This window comes from Lotus japonicus, chromosome 5 (assembly GCF_012489685.1).
Source record: "Lotus japonicus ecotype B-129 chromosome 5, LjGifu_v1.2".
NCBI lineage: Eukaryota > Viridiplantae > Streptophyta > Magnoliopsida > Fabales > Fabaceae > Lotus > Lotus japonicus.
Genome location: NC_080045.1, coordinates 61250537 through 61264511, shown reverse-complemented (window position 1 = coordinate 61264511; position 13975 = coordinate 61250537). Strand labels below are relative to the sequence as shown.

The 13975-nt window shown below is 37.0% G+C and overlaps 1 protein-coding gene and 1 pseudogene across 1 annotated transcript; one reads left to right on the top strand and one right to left on the bottom strand.

Moving 5' to 3' along the window:
- The first annotated feature begins 3198 nt into the window (after positions 1-3198).
- LOC130716622 (disease resistance protein RUN1-like) lies at positions 3199-8018 on the top strand (annotated as a pseudogene).
- A 1383-nt stretch (positions 8019-9401) lies between these two features.
- On the bottom strand, positions 9402-13258 carry LOC130716623 (F-box protein At5g52880). Its single transcript, XM_057566604.1, has 6 exons — positions 13002-13258; positions 12619-12791; positions 12432-12519; positions 12125-12306; positions 11865-12010; positions 9402-9639 (listed from the first exon to the last, which is right to left on the bottom strand). Exons 1-6 carry the CDS (start codon positions 13202-13204, stop codon positions 9517-9519), a joined length of 915 nt encoding a protein of 304 aa, XP_057422587.1. The 5' UTR covers positions 13205-13258; the 3' UTR covers positions 9402-9516.
- Between the last annotated feature and the right edge of the window lie 717 nt (positions 13259-13975).

Below are 13975 nucleotides of genomic sequence, written 5' to 3'. Positions count from 1 at the left end.
AATCATATAATGCAACTTGTAACAAGGATTTATGTAAGCAAATGGAAGTCACAACTTAGATTATTCCTGTAAGAAAATGAGAAACATGTTAAATTAAACTAGTTTGTGTTCAAAAAGTAAAAGGGAGGACGAAAAAACTAGTGGAAAATCCAACTCGTTAAACAAAACAGTGGCTGGGCAAAATGATGTTGAACCATATTATGATACTTTACATTAGTACTCTCTTTTAAAAGGTCTAATTTTTTTCTTGTTTTCTTGCATATGGACATATCACAACTTAGATGAAGACAAATTATAACACAATGAAGTTTAACATAGTTTGTACAGAGAATAAAGTACTAAGTACTAATCAAGAATCTCCATGTGGTCATACCCAAAAGAGTCATGCCACATACAGTAGGTGCCTTCACCTGATGCTGTGTTTTTTTGCCATTTTAGGTTATCACTGAAGAGTAAGTTGAGAAGAAGAAAATGCCATAACCATCATAATAAAAAGTAAAGTAATGATCCTTCTATATCATACACTAACCTGGCAGCCATTTGTTTTGCATATGTAATATCATCTTGCCAATCATAAGTATCCCCTGCACATGTAATAGATAGATAAATAAAGAATAAAAGAGAGATATAAACCATCAAAAATGTAGTTTTGATCATTTTAAATGATTGGATTCAACTATTTTCTTCCACTTTCTCTCTTTCATTGGATTGCTAAAACGTCTAAATGTATGATTAACATAAGAATTTTCAATTGGATATCATGATTGCTCTTTGTTTTTCCTATACAAATGGTACTTAATAAGAATACACATAACAATAGCAATTGAATCCAAATATGACACATACAACACACAAGCATAGCAAAAGCAATAAGAGCTCGTTTGGATGCAAATTAAAGAGAACTTATTCAAGTTTATGTAGCGCTTCTTTTAGTGAAAAAGCTCCAATAAGTGCTCTTTGGTGCATATCCAAGCGGGATCTAGGACAATAAGCAACCAAAATAGGTGAGGGTGATTAGAAGAGTGACTCACAACATTCCTCCTCTGCTCAACAATAACAATGAGACGAAGCCATAAGTAAATATCCATCAGTTAAATCTAAGTATCTATATCCACACAAAATGAAACCAAATGATAAATAAAACCACGGAGAGAATCATTAGATTAAGCGTTGAGATCAAATGCATGATAAATTAAACCACAGATAGACTTATATGTCCAAAATGAAGGTAATGTAAATATACTAAAGATGGAACTATTAGAAATGCTTTTATCACCAGAGCGAGGCAAAGGAGAAGGTTAAGAGTGGGTGCCAAAACCTTGCCATGAAAAAAGAAACCCTAAAAGGATGGATTCTTGGGAAAATGCAGAAAGAAACTATATCATCTACAAGCATGGGAAAAAGCAGAAAGAAACTATACTATATTTTCATATCAGCAGCAAGCATGAGAATGATTGCACAAAGGAGAAAAAAGGGAAAGCATAAATTAGGGAATCAAGACAAATGGAATTTACCAAGAACATAACTTGACAGCACAAGTGAAATATCATAATACCAGACCAATTAATTTACCAAGAATAGATCTTGACAGAAAAATTCACAAGCAATGCAGTCCAAACAGAAAAAAGCCATGAAATCAGAGAAGAGAGGGATGTACCTGGCTTCCAAACAACGATTGTTCAGTGCAAGAGGGCAAAACCCAAATCAAAGAAGGAAAGGGAAGGGAAAAGAAGAGAAGAGAAGAGGAAGAGCAAGAGAAAGAGAGGGATGAACCTGAACCTGGCCGAGGAAGCGAAGATCTGTGCGAGAGGGATACAAACACCAACACCAAATCTGAAAGAGCAAAACCCAAATCAAAGAAGAGAAGAGAAAGATAAGGACCAACCTGAGCCTGGCCGAGGAAAAATGACTGTGCGAGAGGGATACCAACACTGAAGAGAAGGGAAGAGGAGAGAAAAAGATGGACAAACCTAAGCCAGGATGAGTGAATGGGGATGAAGAAACTGTGAGTGAGTTCAGAGGCGGCAGAAATAAGGGCTTTGAGGTTTTTGGGGATTCAATTAAGACTAAGAGGGAAACGAAAACGAGTTAGAGGGAAAGAAAAACGAGCGAGAGGGAAAGTGAATTGCGAGTGGGAAGCCAAAATTAGGGCAAGCTGCGGCGGTTGCTTCCTTAAACCGCCGCAAACTACACAAAATAAAATAAAACAAAATAAAACACTCCTAAACCGCCGCTGAACGTTTAAAAACCGCCGCAAAATCTATATAACAGCGACGGCTACCTAAACCGCCACATCAACCGCCGCAGATGGTAATATTGCAGCGGTTGCAGGAAAACCGCCGCAAAACGACCGCCGCAAAGTACCAGTTTTCTTGTAGTGGTTGGGCGTTGGAGCGTTCGACCGTTGAAAGGAAGGCATTATTTTTTCCCCTTCGTCCATGGTACCTTGTCTTGCTCCGTGGTGTTCAGTTCTCCCCTGCCATGCTCGATCCAGTTCTGGAACTCGCATCCGTGCTCGATCCCGATCTCTGGAACTTAGGGTTTGGTTTCTCCTTTGTTTGATGTCGTTTCTTGGTCGATCCTGGAGGTGATGGTTGAGCGGCGGCGTTTGCTAGTACCAGGTTGCAGTGGCAACGATGGTTGCTGCCTCAAGTTCGCCGGAACGGAGGAAGGGCTCACGGTGGTGGCTGGTCGCGTGAATGGAGGCAGGGAAGAATCTCTTGATGATGGTGAGGAGGTGGTGGCGCTCGCGGTTGGTGAGGTGGTGGCTGCCATGGAAGGAGAAGAAGAAATATGGTGTTGGTGGTGATGCTTTGCTGCTGAAACTAGAAGAAAAGAGAAGGAGATGGGTTTGGTGAGAAAGAGAGAAAGAGAGATGAATATATATAAAGACTTTTTTTATTAATTATAGTTCAAACATGATTTTGATTATTATCATCCAAACAATATTCATTTTTTTATAATCACGTTTGTTACAAATCACCCAAACATAAATCACGTTTATTCAAACACAATTTTACTAAAATCATGGTGTCAAAATCACGTTAGTTTAAACACCACGTTTCTAACGGAATGTCAAATGGGCACTAAAGAGGTTAGAAGATGGTCACAGTGTGGGGAGAGCAGAGAGAAAATAAAAGAAAATAAAGGATATTATTGTAATCTTGTTTTTTTATTTTTTTAATCAACAGGTCACCATAGGCATAAAGTCCTACCCTTCTATCTTCTTTAGAAAAAGCAGCTTTCTTTTTCGAAACAATGTTTCATGTCTTCCACTGAATCGTCAATTATTATTCTAAAAGCATCATTGTGTATGCATTTCCTTTTCAACTTTACTTCCTTCTGTTGTTCTATTTCTCACATACCCACCATTATATTTCTTCACTTCTCAACACTGTCATTGCAGCATCTTCAACAAGCTTCGATTTCGCCATGGATAACCACCACAAGGGAACTCAAACCAGCTCTTCTTCTTCTCCCATGAACTGGAAATATGACGTGTTTGTGAGCTTTCGTGGTGTGGATACACGAAACAACTTCACCGATCATCTTTTTGGTGCTCTCGAACGAAGAAGCTTTGTTACATTCAGGGATGACATCAAACTCAGAAAAGGAGAAAATATATCCACTGAGCTTCTACAAGCAATTGAAGGATCCAATATTCTCATTGTGGTCTTCTCAAAAAACTATGCTTCCTCCACTTGGTGTTTGCAAGAACTGGCAAAGATTGCGGATTGCATTGATGTGCCTGGCCAAACTGTCTTGCCTGTTTTCTATGATGTGACTCCATCTGAGGTGCGAAAACAAACTGGGAATTACAGAAAAGCCTTTCTGAAGCATGAACAAAGATTCAAACAACATTTGCAGATGGTTCAATCATGGAGGGAAGATCTTGCACGTGTAGCAAATCTCTCTGGCTGGGATATCAGCAATAGGTAAGTATTCACTGAGATTTATATATCCTATATATATATATATGTGTTTACAGAAGCATTCTGCTTTATGTGTAATTATATATATATATATATATATACACGTATAACTTACTCCAACTTGATTTTGTGAAGGAGTAAGTTAGCACTTAACACCTTTTCATTTGGACTAAAAATTCCAATTTTCTTTCTTCTTCAAGACAATAAAGTGGGGCTACCAATGTAATTTTGCTTACCAAACTTATTTAATTTTAAATCTCAAATTTTCTCTCTCCTCATTTATCACTTTCTTCAATCTTTCTTTGTCTTCAATCGGTGCCCATTTCTTTGCAACTGCAACTGATTGCCCCTTCTCAAATTTCTACCTCCAAAAACCAAACCCATTTTTATTTATTGGCAAAAGAAAAAGGCTCCTTCCTCTGCTGATTATTGTTTCTACAATTCGTTGATTTTGGAACTTGACATCGTTGGTTCCATGAGGAAAATTTAATCGAAGGCCAGGGGGGATTTCATCTGCCATTGCCCTCTGATTTGAAAATTTTGGGTTTTAGGAGCCCCTTTGTTTCTCAATCTAAGAAAACCACAGTAACAGATCTTGGCAAGGAAGGAAATAGAAAGATTGAATCTTTGGTAAATTTAAGTGATGGAGGTTAAAATCTTAAAATTGTGAAGGAAAGGAAGTGGCTGAACGTGAAAAGAAACAGAAAATTTAAGAAGAGAGATGGGTAGCTGGAGAGAGAAAATGGGTGGGAAGACAAAATTACCAAAACACCTAAATTTTGAATGTTTTTGAAGATTAAAAATGGGGATATTTTTGTCTAAAAGAAAAGGTGTTGGTTGCTAACTTACTCCTTCACAAAATCAAGTGGGAGTAAGTTAGCATTTCCCTATATATATATATATATAATATATATATATATATATGTATATATGTGTGTGTGTGTGTTTCCCATGTTTTCTTAATGATGCTTTCTAATTGGAAAAAACTGTTTGCTAAGAGTGGCTTTCAAGTTTTGAGTTGGTGTTTTTGTCCTTAATCTTTTAGGCCACAGTATGGAGAGATTGGAAAAATTGTTAATGAGGTAACACGACTATTGGAACACAAACTTTCAACTCCACCAAGTGATATAGTTGGGATGCAGTCACGGGTGGAAGAGTTAGAAAAGCTTCTCCTTTTAGACTCACAGGATGATGTTCGAGTTGTAGGGATTTGTGGCATGGGAGGAATAGGGAAGTCAACACTTGCTACTAGTTTATATTGCAAAATCTCTGACAAATTTGATGCATCATGTTTCATTGATGACATTAGTAAGCTTTTTGGAGACTTTGGTCCAATTGAGGCGCAAAAGCAAATTCTTAGTCAAACTTTAAACGAGGGAACTCTTCAGTTGTACAATCCTGTCATGACGACTAATTTGATGCGAACTAGGTTGCGCCACAAAAATGTCCTCATAGTACTTGATAATGTTGATGATGTGAAGCAGCTGGACAAATTGGCTATAAAACGTGAATGGCTAGGTGCAGGAAGTAGGATCATCATAATTTCTAGGGATGAGCATATCTTGATAGAGTATGATGTGGATAAAGTTTACAAAGTTGAACTATTGGATTCTGAAGATGCTCATCAATTGTTCTGTAGAAAGGCTTTTAAATGTAACTATATAATGAGAGACTACATGGAATTGATAGGTGAAGTACTAACAATGCTAACGGCTTCCCATTAGCAATTAAAGTATTAGGCTCATTTTTGTTCGGGCGAGATGTTTCTGAATGGAGAAGTGCATTGGTTAGACTGAGAGAAAATCCAGAAAAAGATATTATGGATGTGCTTCGAATTAGTTATGATGCATTAAGGGATACAGAAAAGGAAATATTTTTAGATATTTCTTGTTTCTATCATGGAAAACCAAGTTTTAAGATGGAGCATCTTCTAGATATTCGTGGATTTTATCCAAAAATTGGTTTAAAAGTTCTGGTTGAAAAATCACTAATCATAATAGACAAATATAAGGTTATTAAAATGCATGACTTGTTGCAAGAGCTGGGAAGAAGTATTGTTCGAGAAGTATCACCAAAAGAACCAAGAAAGTGGAGCCGGCTATGGGACTATGATGATCTACACAATGTCACCTTACAAAATATGGTAGAATGGATTTTCAACGAAATCATAGATAGATATTTTTCTAAAATCTATAACTTACAATGTTAAAAAATTTGTTCTTCTTCGCAATGTTTTAGGCAGCCGAAAATCTTGAAGCCATAATTATAAGAAGACGAAAACCAGAGTTTCCAGAAACCACGATGAAGGCTGATGCTTTGTCAAAAATGAATCACCTTAAGTTGCTCATTCTTAAAGGTGTGAACTTTTCAGGAAGTCTCAATCATCTTTCCAGCGAATTGCAATATCTTTCTTGGAAAAAGTATCCTTTCCAATGTTTGCCACCAAGTTTTCGACCAGATAAACTTGTTGAATTGATCCTGCATAGTAGCATCCAACAACTATGGGAAGGCTCAAAGGTACTGTTAATTATTGCTTGTTTCTCTTCTTTCCTTTAATGATTAAATAAATAGAAAAAGAAGCTATGTTATTTTTCCTTCTCTTTAAGTTGTTAAGAAACAAAAATGTCATTTTAATTTTGTTTCATCCTGTTGCCATTCTCTGCAGCCTCTACACAATTTGAGAGGAATGGATCTTTCTAACTCGAAGAATCTTATTAAGATGCCAGAACTTAGGGATGCCCCAAATCTTGAGCGGCTAGATCTTGGAGGATGTATAAACCTCTTTCAGACCAATCAGATGTTAGAGAAACCAAAGGATGCAGAACACTTAGAGAGATTTGAAATGAATGAAAGTACCATCCAACAGCAGGCAACATCATCTCTCTACAAAGTTCTGACATTGCCTTTTGAATTTATGTATTCTCGAAGACGTGAAGATTCGATTGGTTTATTGTTGCCTGATTTGCCTCATTTCTCATGTTTGCAACATCTTGACCTCAGCTTTTGTAATCTACGTCAGGTCCCTGATGCTATTGGGTGGTTACATTCTTTAGAAGACTTAGATTTGGGGGGAAACAATTTTATTTCACTGCCTCCTAGCATCAAAGAACTTTCCAAACTTAGAGTTTTGAACTTAGAGCACTGTAAGCAGTTGAGATATTTTCCTGAGCTCCCATCAAGAACCCAAGGATGGGTTGTTCGTAGACCTCACGCAGGATTGTATATTTTCAATTGTCCAAAATTGCGTGTGATAGAGCACTGTTATAACGTGGTTTTTTCTTGGATGATCCAAATCCTTAAGGTTCCTACTCTCTATTTCTCTCTTACTTTCACGTGCAAGTAATTAAATGACAGTCTAATACAACTTATTTTTCTGGTACCAGGTGCACATGCGATCCCCTTTCTGCAAGGGTCGTATTCAAGTTGTTATTCCTGGAGCTCAAATTCCAAGGTGGTTCAACAAACAAAATGTGGGCTATTCAATAAGCTTGGATCCATCTCCCTCTATTTGTAACCAAAATTGGATAGGTGTTGCTTGCTGTATAGAATTTGTGACGGGTGGCCCAATGAAATTCAATGATGAAAGGCTATTATATTTTAATGGAACAAATGATTTTGATGGTGTGGAATTAAGCACCCACATTCATTGTTCCCAAGGTGAGGTGAGAAAATGCGGGTATCGCTGGGTATTTAAGGAAGATCTGGAACAGTTAAACCTACAAATGATGTATAGTGGAAATACATCAACTCGAAGGCACAAGTTCATAACTGATGATTAGTTGTGCTATGTCATTAAGATGATTAACGAAAAGTGCAACTATTTCATTCGGTCACACTTCTTCAGAGAAATTAAAATCCATTTGGGGTAAGAGCTCAGTACTATATATTCATGTTATACATTTAGAATCATTTCTAGGCACTCTAAATTGTATGTGAAAGGCTGATGATACAGTGATTTCTTTTCTCTTTTCTCTTTCCAGGCTAGAGTCAATTTCAACCGGGATTATTGTGCAAGTTATGATTAGCATGTGGGGATGGCATGTCTTGAATGACTGTAACTAATTGTCAAATTTCAAAGGGGTAAAGGTACAAAATCAACTTGGATATAACTATCTTAGAGTAGATATTGCTATTAATATATCCATTGTAAATGGAGCTTTCACTTTGAGGTGGGAAGTCTTTGTAACATATTACTTCCCAATTCCCACCACCACTAATTTCAATGTATTACCATTTTGAATTTTGTTTCCTTTAATAAATATTTATGAAATTGATATTTGATAGAAAATGTGTCCAGTACTCCAGTTGTATTCAAGAATGGTTAAACACTGCAGAATTACAACATAATCTGTTGCTCAGTATCATTGTTATCTTAGACATGGACCACTATGGGCTGCTATAGTTTCATTCTCACAAACATTATTGACAATTGGATAAGAATAAGGTGCCTTCCTATTTTGATATTGTCATTGGACTTGGTCATGCTCCCAAATCTATTGCTCAGTAAACTGTAAAAGTGGTTCAGATCAGAATGCAAGAGAGCCTTTCAATGGTGCTGTAATTCAAACCAAACACCAGGTGGATGGATATCCAAGGTTCTGGGAGAAAAGAATAACTACATACACAAGAATCGCCATTACCCGTGTTAGCTTTCAGCAATCCTTTGTTGCAATTTCGATTGAATACAGGCACAATTGTAGCAAGTAACTATGGGACGTGCTTGTAGTGTCTTTCATTCCAGAAACTGTGGGCAATTAACGCCTGTAGTTGCTTTCCTCTGCACCAACTCAAACATCACAATTCAAGAATCAACAGATTAACAGAACAATGTAGTTTCACTTCTTGAACATTGCTCACAAACTTATATATTGCAGATGATGAGATGAAAAATTTATGTCTCGTTGAAATTGAAAAGTTACTATAAACAAATGGAGGCCTTTAAAGGATTATCCATAATTGCCATGTCCAGCATATTCTGAAGTATTGCAATTTGAAAATAGATTTATTGTTAATTGGCTAAAACATGATTAAGGAGCCATGAAAAAAAAAAATAGTGTTGCTTAAATTGCGTAACCAACCCTGAATAGAATTGTGTGTATGAAAGGTTCATGAATTATGTCTTATCAGATTTATGAGGCTTTTACTTCCTATATGGTGGAATGTGTAAGACTTTTGTTTGAAACACTCTACCCGTAGCACTTAAATCAAGTGGACTAATTGTTCCTAATGTTGAGTCAAGAGAGATAACGTCATTCCTCTTACTTGAAGACCAAATAGATTCATGCAAAAAAACCTTATCATATGAGATGATGCACCGGTGTTTAAAACCCAGTCACATTGATTCAATAAAGTCTTAAGGATGATTCAAACTTATTTAATACCATGTCAAATGGTTATATATTAGAGTCTCATCACAGACATTTCATGGATTTGTAAATCGAAAGGCTTTTATAGCCAACTTAAAAAGAATGATCAAAGGTAAACATAAAATTAATATACAGGGCCCAAAAACGTCTTCTGTATCATACAAGAACAGAATCATCATAGATTTGATTCAATACAAAAGGTGTCCCCTAGGTTTATCCTATAGACCTATATGCTTAGGGTATGCCCATAACCTAGAAACTGGCCCTTCTTCTTCTGAATCACTGTCACTGTCTGAGGAAGATGTTATGGATAGAGAATCATTTAGAATATATTCAACAACCTGAAAATAGAATACCCATACAATGATTATCGGCTATTTAGTTCAGATACTGTCAATAAATGATGCCAAGGAGGCATTCAACAATGCAATCTAGTGTGAACAAAAGTAGGCACACATCTTTAAATAACTGGAAATGTACAAATTTGAGGGAGAAGAAAACTAGGTTCCTAAAAAGCTCTAATACTCATCAAAATCATTACTAGGGTATAATTTTTGCAAAACTAGGTTAATTACTTTGCAATATATCTTGTTCCCGAGCGAATGCAGACATTAATTCATATTGTTTTATCTAAGTAGAATTCAGACTGCAAGCACACATAATTATATAAAAATGACTTGATTTTATTTCAGACTTCTTCCTATGATTAATATACAAGTTTGGTCTCCCAATAATTTTTTGTGCAGTTTTAATCCTTAACTTTTTTAATTACTACGATTAAATCCCCATGACAGTTTCCCTCTATTTAAAATCCTCAAATCTCTATATCTATTAATCATATATTATTTCTGAAGCACAAGCTTCTCCATTTGCACCGGCCAAAGGTTCGATCCTTGGACTAGATGTTTAAGGAGCCCAATTATCTACCAGTTGTTCTCCACTTTGTTGATTTTTCACTATCATAATTGATAAATGGTCTTTATATAGTCTTTATTATTATTATGTGGTACTTCCCTTCTTCTTTTGAATTATACCCAGTGTAGTCAGAAGCGCGCTTTGAAGCGCTAAAGAGTGCTAAAGCGCGCTTGAGGCGGCTCTGGGCTTCAAAGCGTGACTAAGGCGGAATCGCTGAAGCGTGCAGAAGCGTGATTTTGAAGCTTCTGCCGCTTCAGCAAAGTTCGTCCTTTTCCGGGTTTATTTGGACCCGTTTGATCCGTTTTGCTAAAATTAGGGGTTTTTAACCTAATTTTCAATCAATTCTTCTTCTATCTTGAGCCTCTCTCTCTCTCGCCGGAAGCTTCTGCCTCTCTCTCTCGCGACTTTGCCTCTCTTTCGCCGTCGGCGCAGCCGCCGCTGCCGGCGACTCTGTCTCTCACAATTTGCAGGTTTGTTCGATCTTCTTCTTCTTCTTCTATTTCTTCCTTCCCTCTTCGACTCTGTCTCTCTCTGTTCTGTTGTTCGAGTTATCATCAATGGGTTTTGTTCTTCTTCTATTTCTTCCTCTTCGACTCTGTCTCTCTCTGTTCTGTTGTTCGAATGAGTTACTAAGAGCAATGGGCTTTGTCACTGTTCGAATGGGTTACTAAGAGCACCTCTCTCTGTTCTCTCTTTGTGAAACGGGTTTTGTTAATTTCCTTTCCTCTATTAGTTACTATCACTGTGCTTATTTTATGACTTATGTATGAATTTTCAATTATGAGTTAGGGTACTTTATATTTTATGTATGATATTCTTAAGAGTTTTTGTCAATTATACCATTTATATGCATATAAATATTAATAAGTGTAAATATATATATGTAACTGGCAAAAGCGGCTAAAGCCTACGCTTTAGCTAGCGCTTTACGCTTTTGGACCCTCCACGCTTTATTGCTAAATCCCGCTTCTGACTACCTTGATTATACCCAATTTCAATTTTTAGTGTCTATTTTTTTTTATAGGCAAATGTTATTTGTTAATAGTTAGTAAACTAGTTCATTCGCCTAGGTTTGAACTCAGGCCTTTCACCCTGCAAATCCCTTCATTTCCCTTAGCTCACCAAATGAGCTACCCTTCACCAAATTAGTAAATTAGCGTCTATTCTTTCACTATGTTAATGTTTCAAGTGACTTGTCAACCAACCCTCTTCTGATCCTTTCTACATCTTTATTCTTGCTATAACTCCATCATAACTACAATTTAATTTCGTATACTTTTATCCATAAAAATATTCGTAAGTTTAATACTAAATCGATTAAATTCTTTTAAATTCTCATTTGCTTAAAATTCACCGACTTATTTCACCTGGAAAAAAAATCCAACACTTCTCCCTTTTCAAACTCTAAACTCACTTCCTAATTCTTATATAAAATTTCAAATTTCATCATCAGGTTCTTTTAGCCTTTAAAATTGTTTATATAATATCCCAAATCTATCATAAATTCCCAAATACTTGAGTGGAAAATGAGGATTGGTATACAAAAATTGACAAACACTTAAATGCAGCAATTAAAAAATTTGAAAGATTAAATTCTAGCAGAAAGTTTTACCAAACTAAAATCACACATTATCCATAGTAGAGGATATACCTGTAATGTTGTCAGCTGCTTGACATTTTGATTTCTAGACATCCTCCCGCACCATACATTGGGGCATTTTGAGTTATTTAGCCAAACTACAGTTTCACAGTGTTCACAGTATCCACGGTTGGTTGATAATTTCTTAGATAATGATCCTGTATCAAGTGAAGAGTTTACAAGTCTCATTACAATACTTTTATCCTTTTAATTGAAACCAAGTTAAATACAAATCCTTAATCCTTAGGTGTAAGAAATAACATTTAGCTTACCATTATAAGCTTTTTTAACAGCTTCTTTCCAGTCAGTAATGGTTGTACTATCTATGGGCTCCGAGAAAAGCCTACTATTCCTGTTTTCAACCAGTCTAGTAGCCCGTTGTTTAGCAGCACCAAACAATACACCATATTGCAACTCCCACAAATGATTATCATTTGCTGCTACGCTCCACGACCTAGAAATGCAGTATTCACGAGTCGCAACTGAAGCAATATTGATAATGATACTGAACAAGGGATAAAATGAACAGACGGTACAATATATATAGACAATGATTATATAAAAGAAGTACAGTATTACCGGCAAACTAGCCCTGCTGACACCAAAGACTGCATATCCAGCGAACTGAAAATGTTTTCAAGAATATCTCGTGGCAGTTCGAATGACCCTGAAATATATGAAAAAGAAACTTCTTAAACATGACTCATTTGCATCCTTTCATAAAACAGTATAATGTCATTTCTTAAATATAGTCTGAGTGTCTGACCTTCTTCTACATGACCGTCTTCAATGTGATGATGAGCCTGAGAGCGCCTTTTATAGGAAACTATAGCATTTTTATACTCACTGATCGCCATATTCCTTTTCTGCTTGGGTAACGTTGCTTGTGCACTTTGAAGCAGTAAATGGACAGCTGATACAGCATTCTGAGTCTGTATTCTAGAATTTAACAACATTGAAAAAATGTTAAGATAAAGTGTTCATGATCTGTACACTTCATAAGTTTGATTGAAACCATTGATCACAAGTCTCCAAGTTGTAACATGTCTACATGTCACACCAAATATAAAATGGATAACAAAAACAGAGAGAATTATCAACTAAACTTGAAATTTTCCTATCATGATACTAAAATCATCTAACACGTACTCAGGGAGGAGACGGAAGGCGGTGAGGGTATCTTGGAAGATTAGGGATTGCAAATTCTTGGGGGAATGAGGATAAGCCTCCTTCAAAATACAGGTGAGTTCTTTGCAGACGATTATGTATCTGTAAGGTTGTCGTAGAGATTCTTCGATGCGAAGTTTGTAGTACCTCTGTAATGGCGACAATGAATTCAACACTCGCAGCATGCTGCACAAGACAAGATGATCGGAACGGAACCGACAAAGATTTAGGGATTTCAACAACGCATTCAGGGATGATATAATAGATTATTTTTAATTTTTAATTTGGCTTAAATATGTTTTTGGTCCTTTAAATTTGGGCCTTTTGGTTCAGGTCCCTCTAAATTTTTTTTAGTATGGAACGCTGAATACAAAATAATACTGAGGTTTCAGCCAATGTCTGACTGTCGTCACCTTACGTCGTTTAGAGGACTTAAACCAAAGAACCTTGATTTTAGAGGAACCTAAAACTGAGCTGGGCGAATTGGCCCGCTTAACCCGCAGTCCGTGCGGGCTGTGGCCCGCTGATTGGTTGCCCGTTTAAATGCGGGCCTACTCGGTCTGGCCCGCTCAACCCGCGAGTTCAAGCGGGTTGAACCGCGGTTTTGCGGGCTGGACCGCATTATAAAAAAAAACCTTGAAATGAAAAACCGGCCCAACAGAAAAAAAAAAGGTTTAAGACACCAAAAAAAAAAAAGGTCCAACCCATTCCTCTCTCTAAAATCTGATCTGATTTCATTACAAACCCTAAATTATTTTTGGTTCCTCTCCTCTCTCTCTCAAAACAGCAGCCACCCCATTCCTCTCTCTCTAAAATCTGATCTGATTTCATTGCCCAGCACACAGCACAGCAGCCACCCGCGACCACCACACACGCTCCCTCTCTTCCTCACGCCGCCGCGCCACCGCCCATCAACCACGCCGCCGCGCGCCGCCGACGTAGGGAAGCTCTTCATA

What these genes read in the sequence shown, in the direction of transcription:
- LOC130716623 (XM_057566604.1), bottom strand. Translation starts at nt 13,204, where the DNA reads ATGCTGCGAGTGTTGAATTCATTGTCGCCATTACAGAGGTACTACAAA. An exon ending in GCCTTCCGTCTCCTCCCTGA is followed by an intron (nt 12,792 to 13,001) that starts GTACGTGTTAGA and finishes GTTAAATTCTAG; the next exon opens with AATACAGACTCAGAATGCTG. An exon ending in TCAGCAGGGCTAGTTTGCCG is followed by an intron (nt 12,307 to 12,431) that starts GTAATACTGTAC and finishes CTGCATTTCTAG; the next exon opens with GTCGTGGAGCGTAGCAGCAA.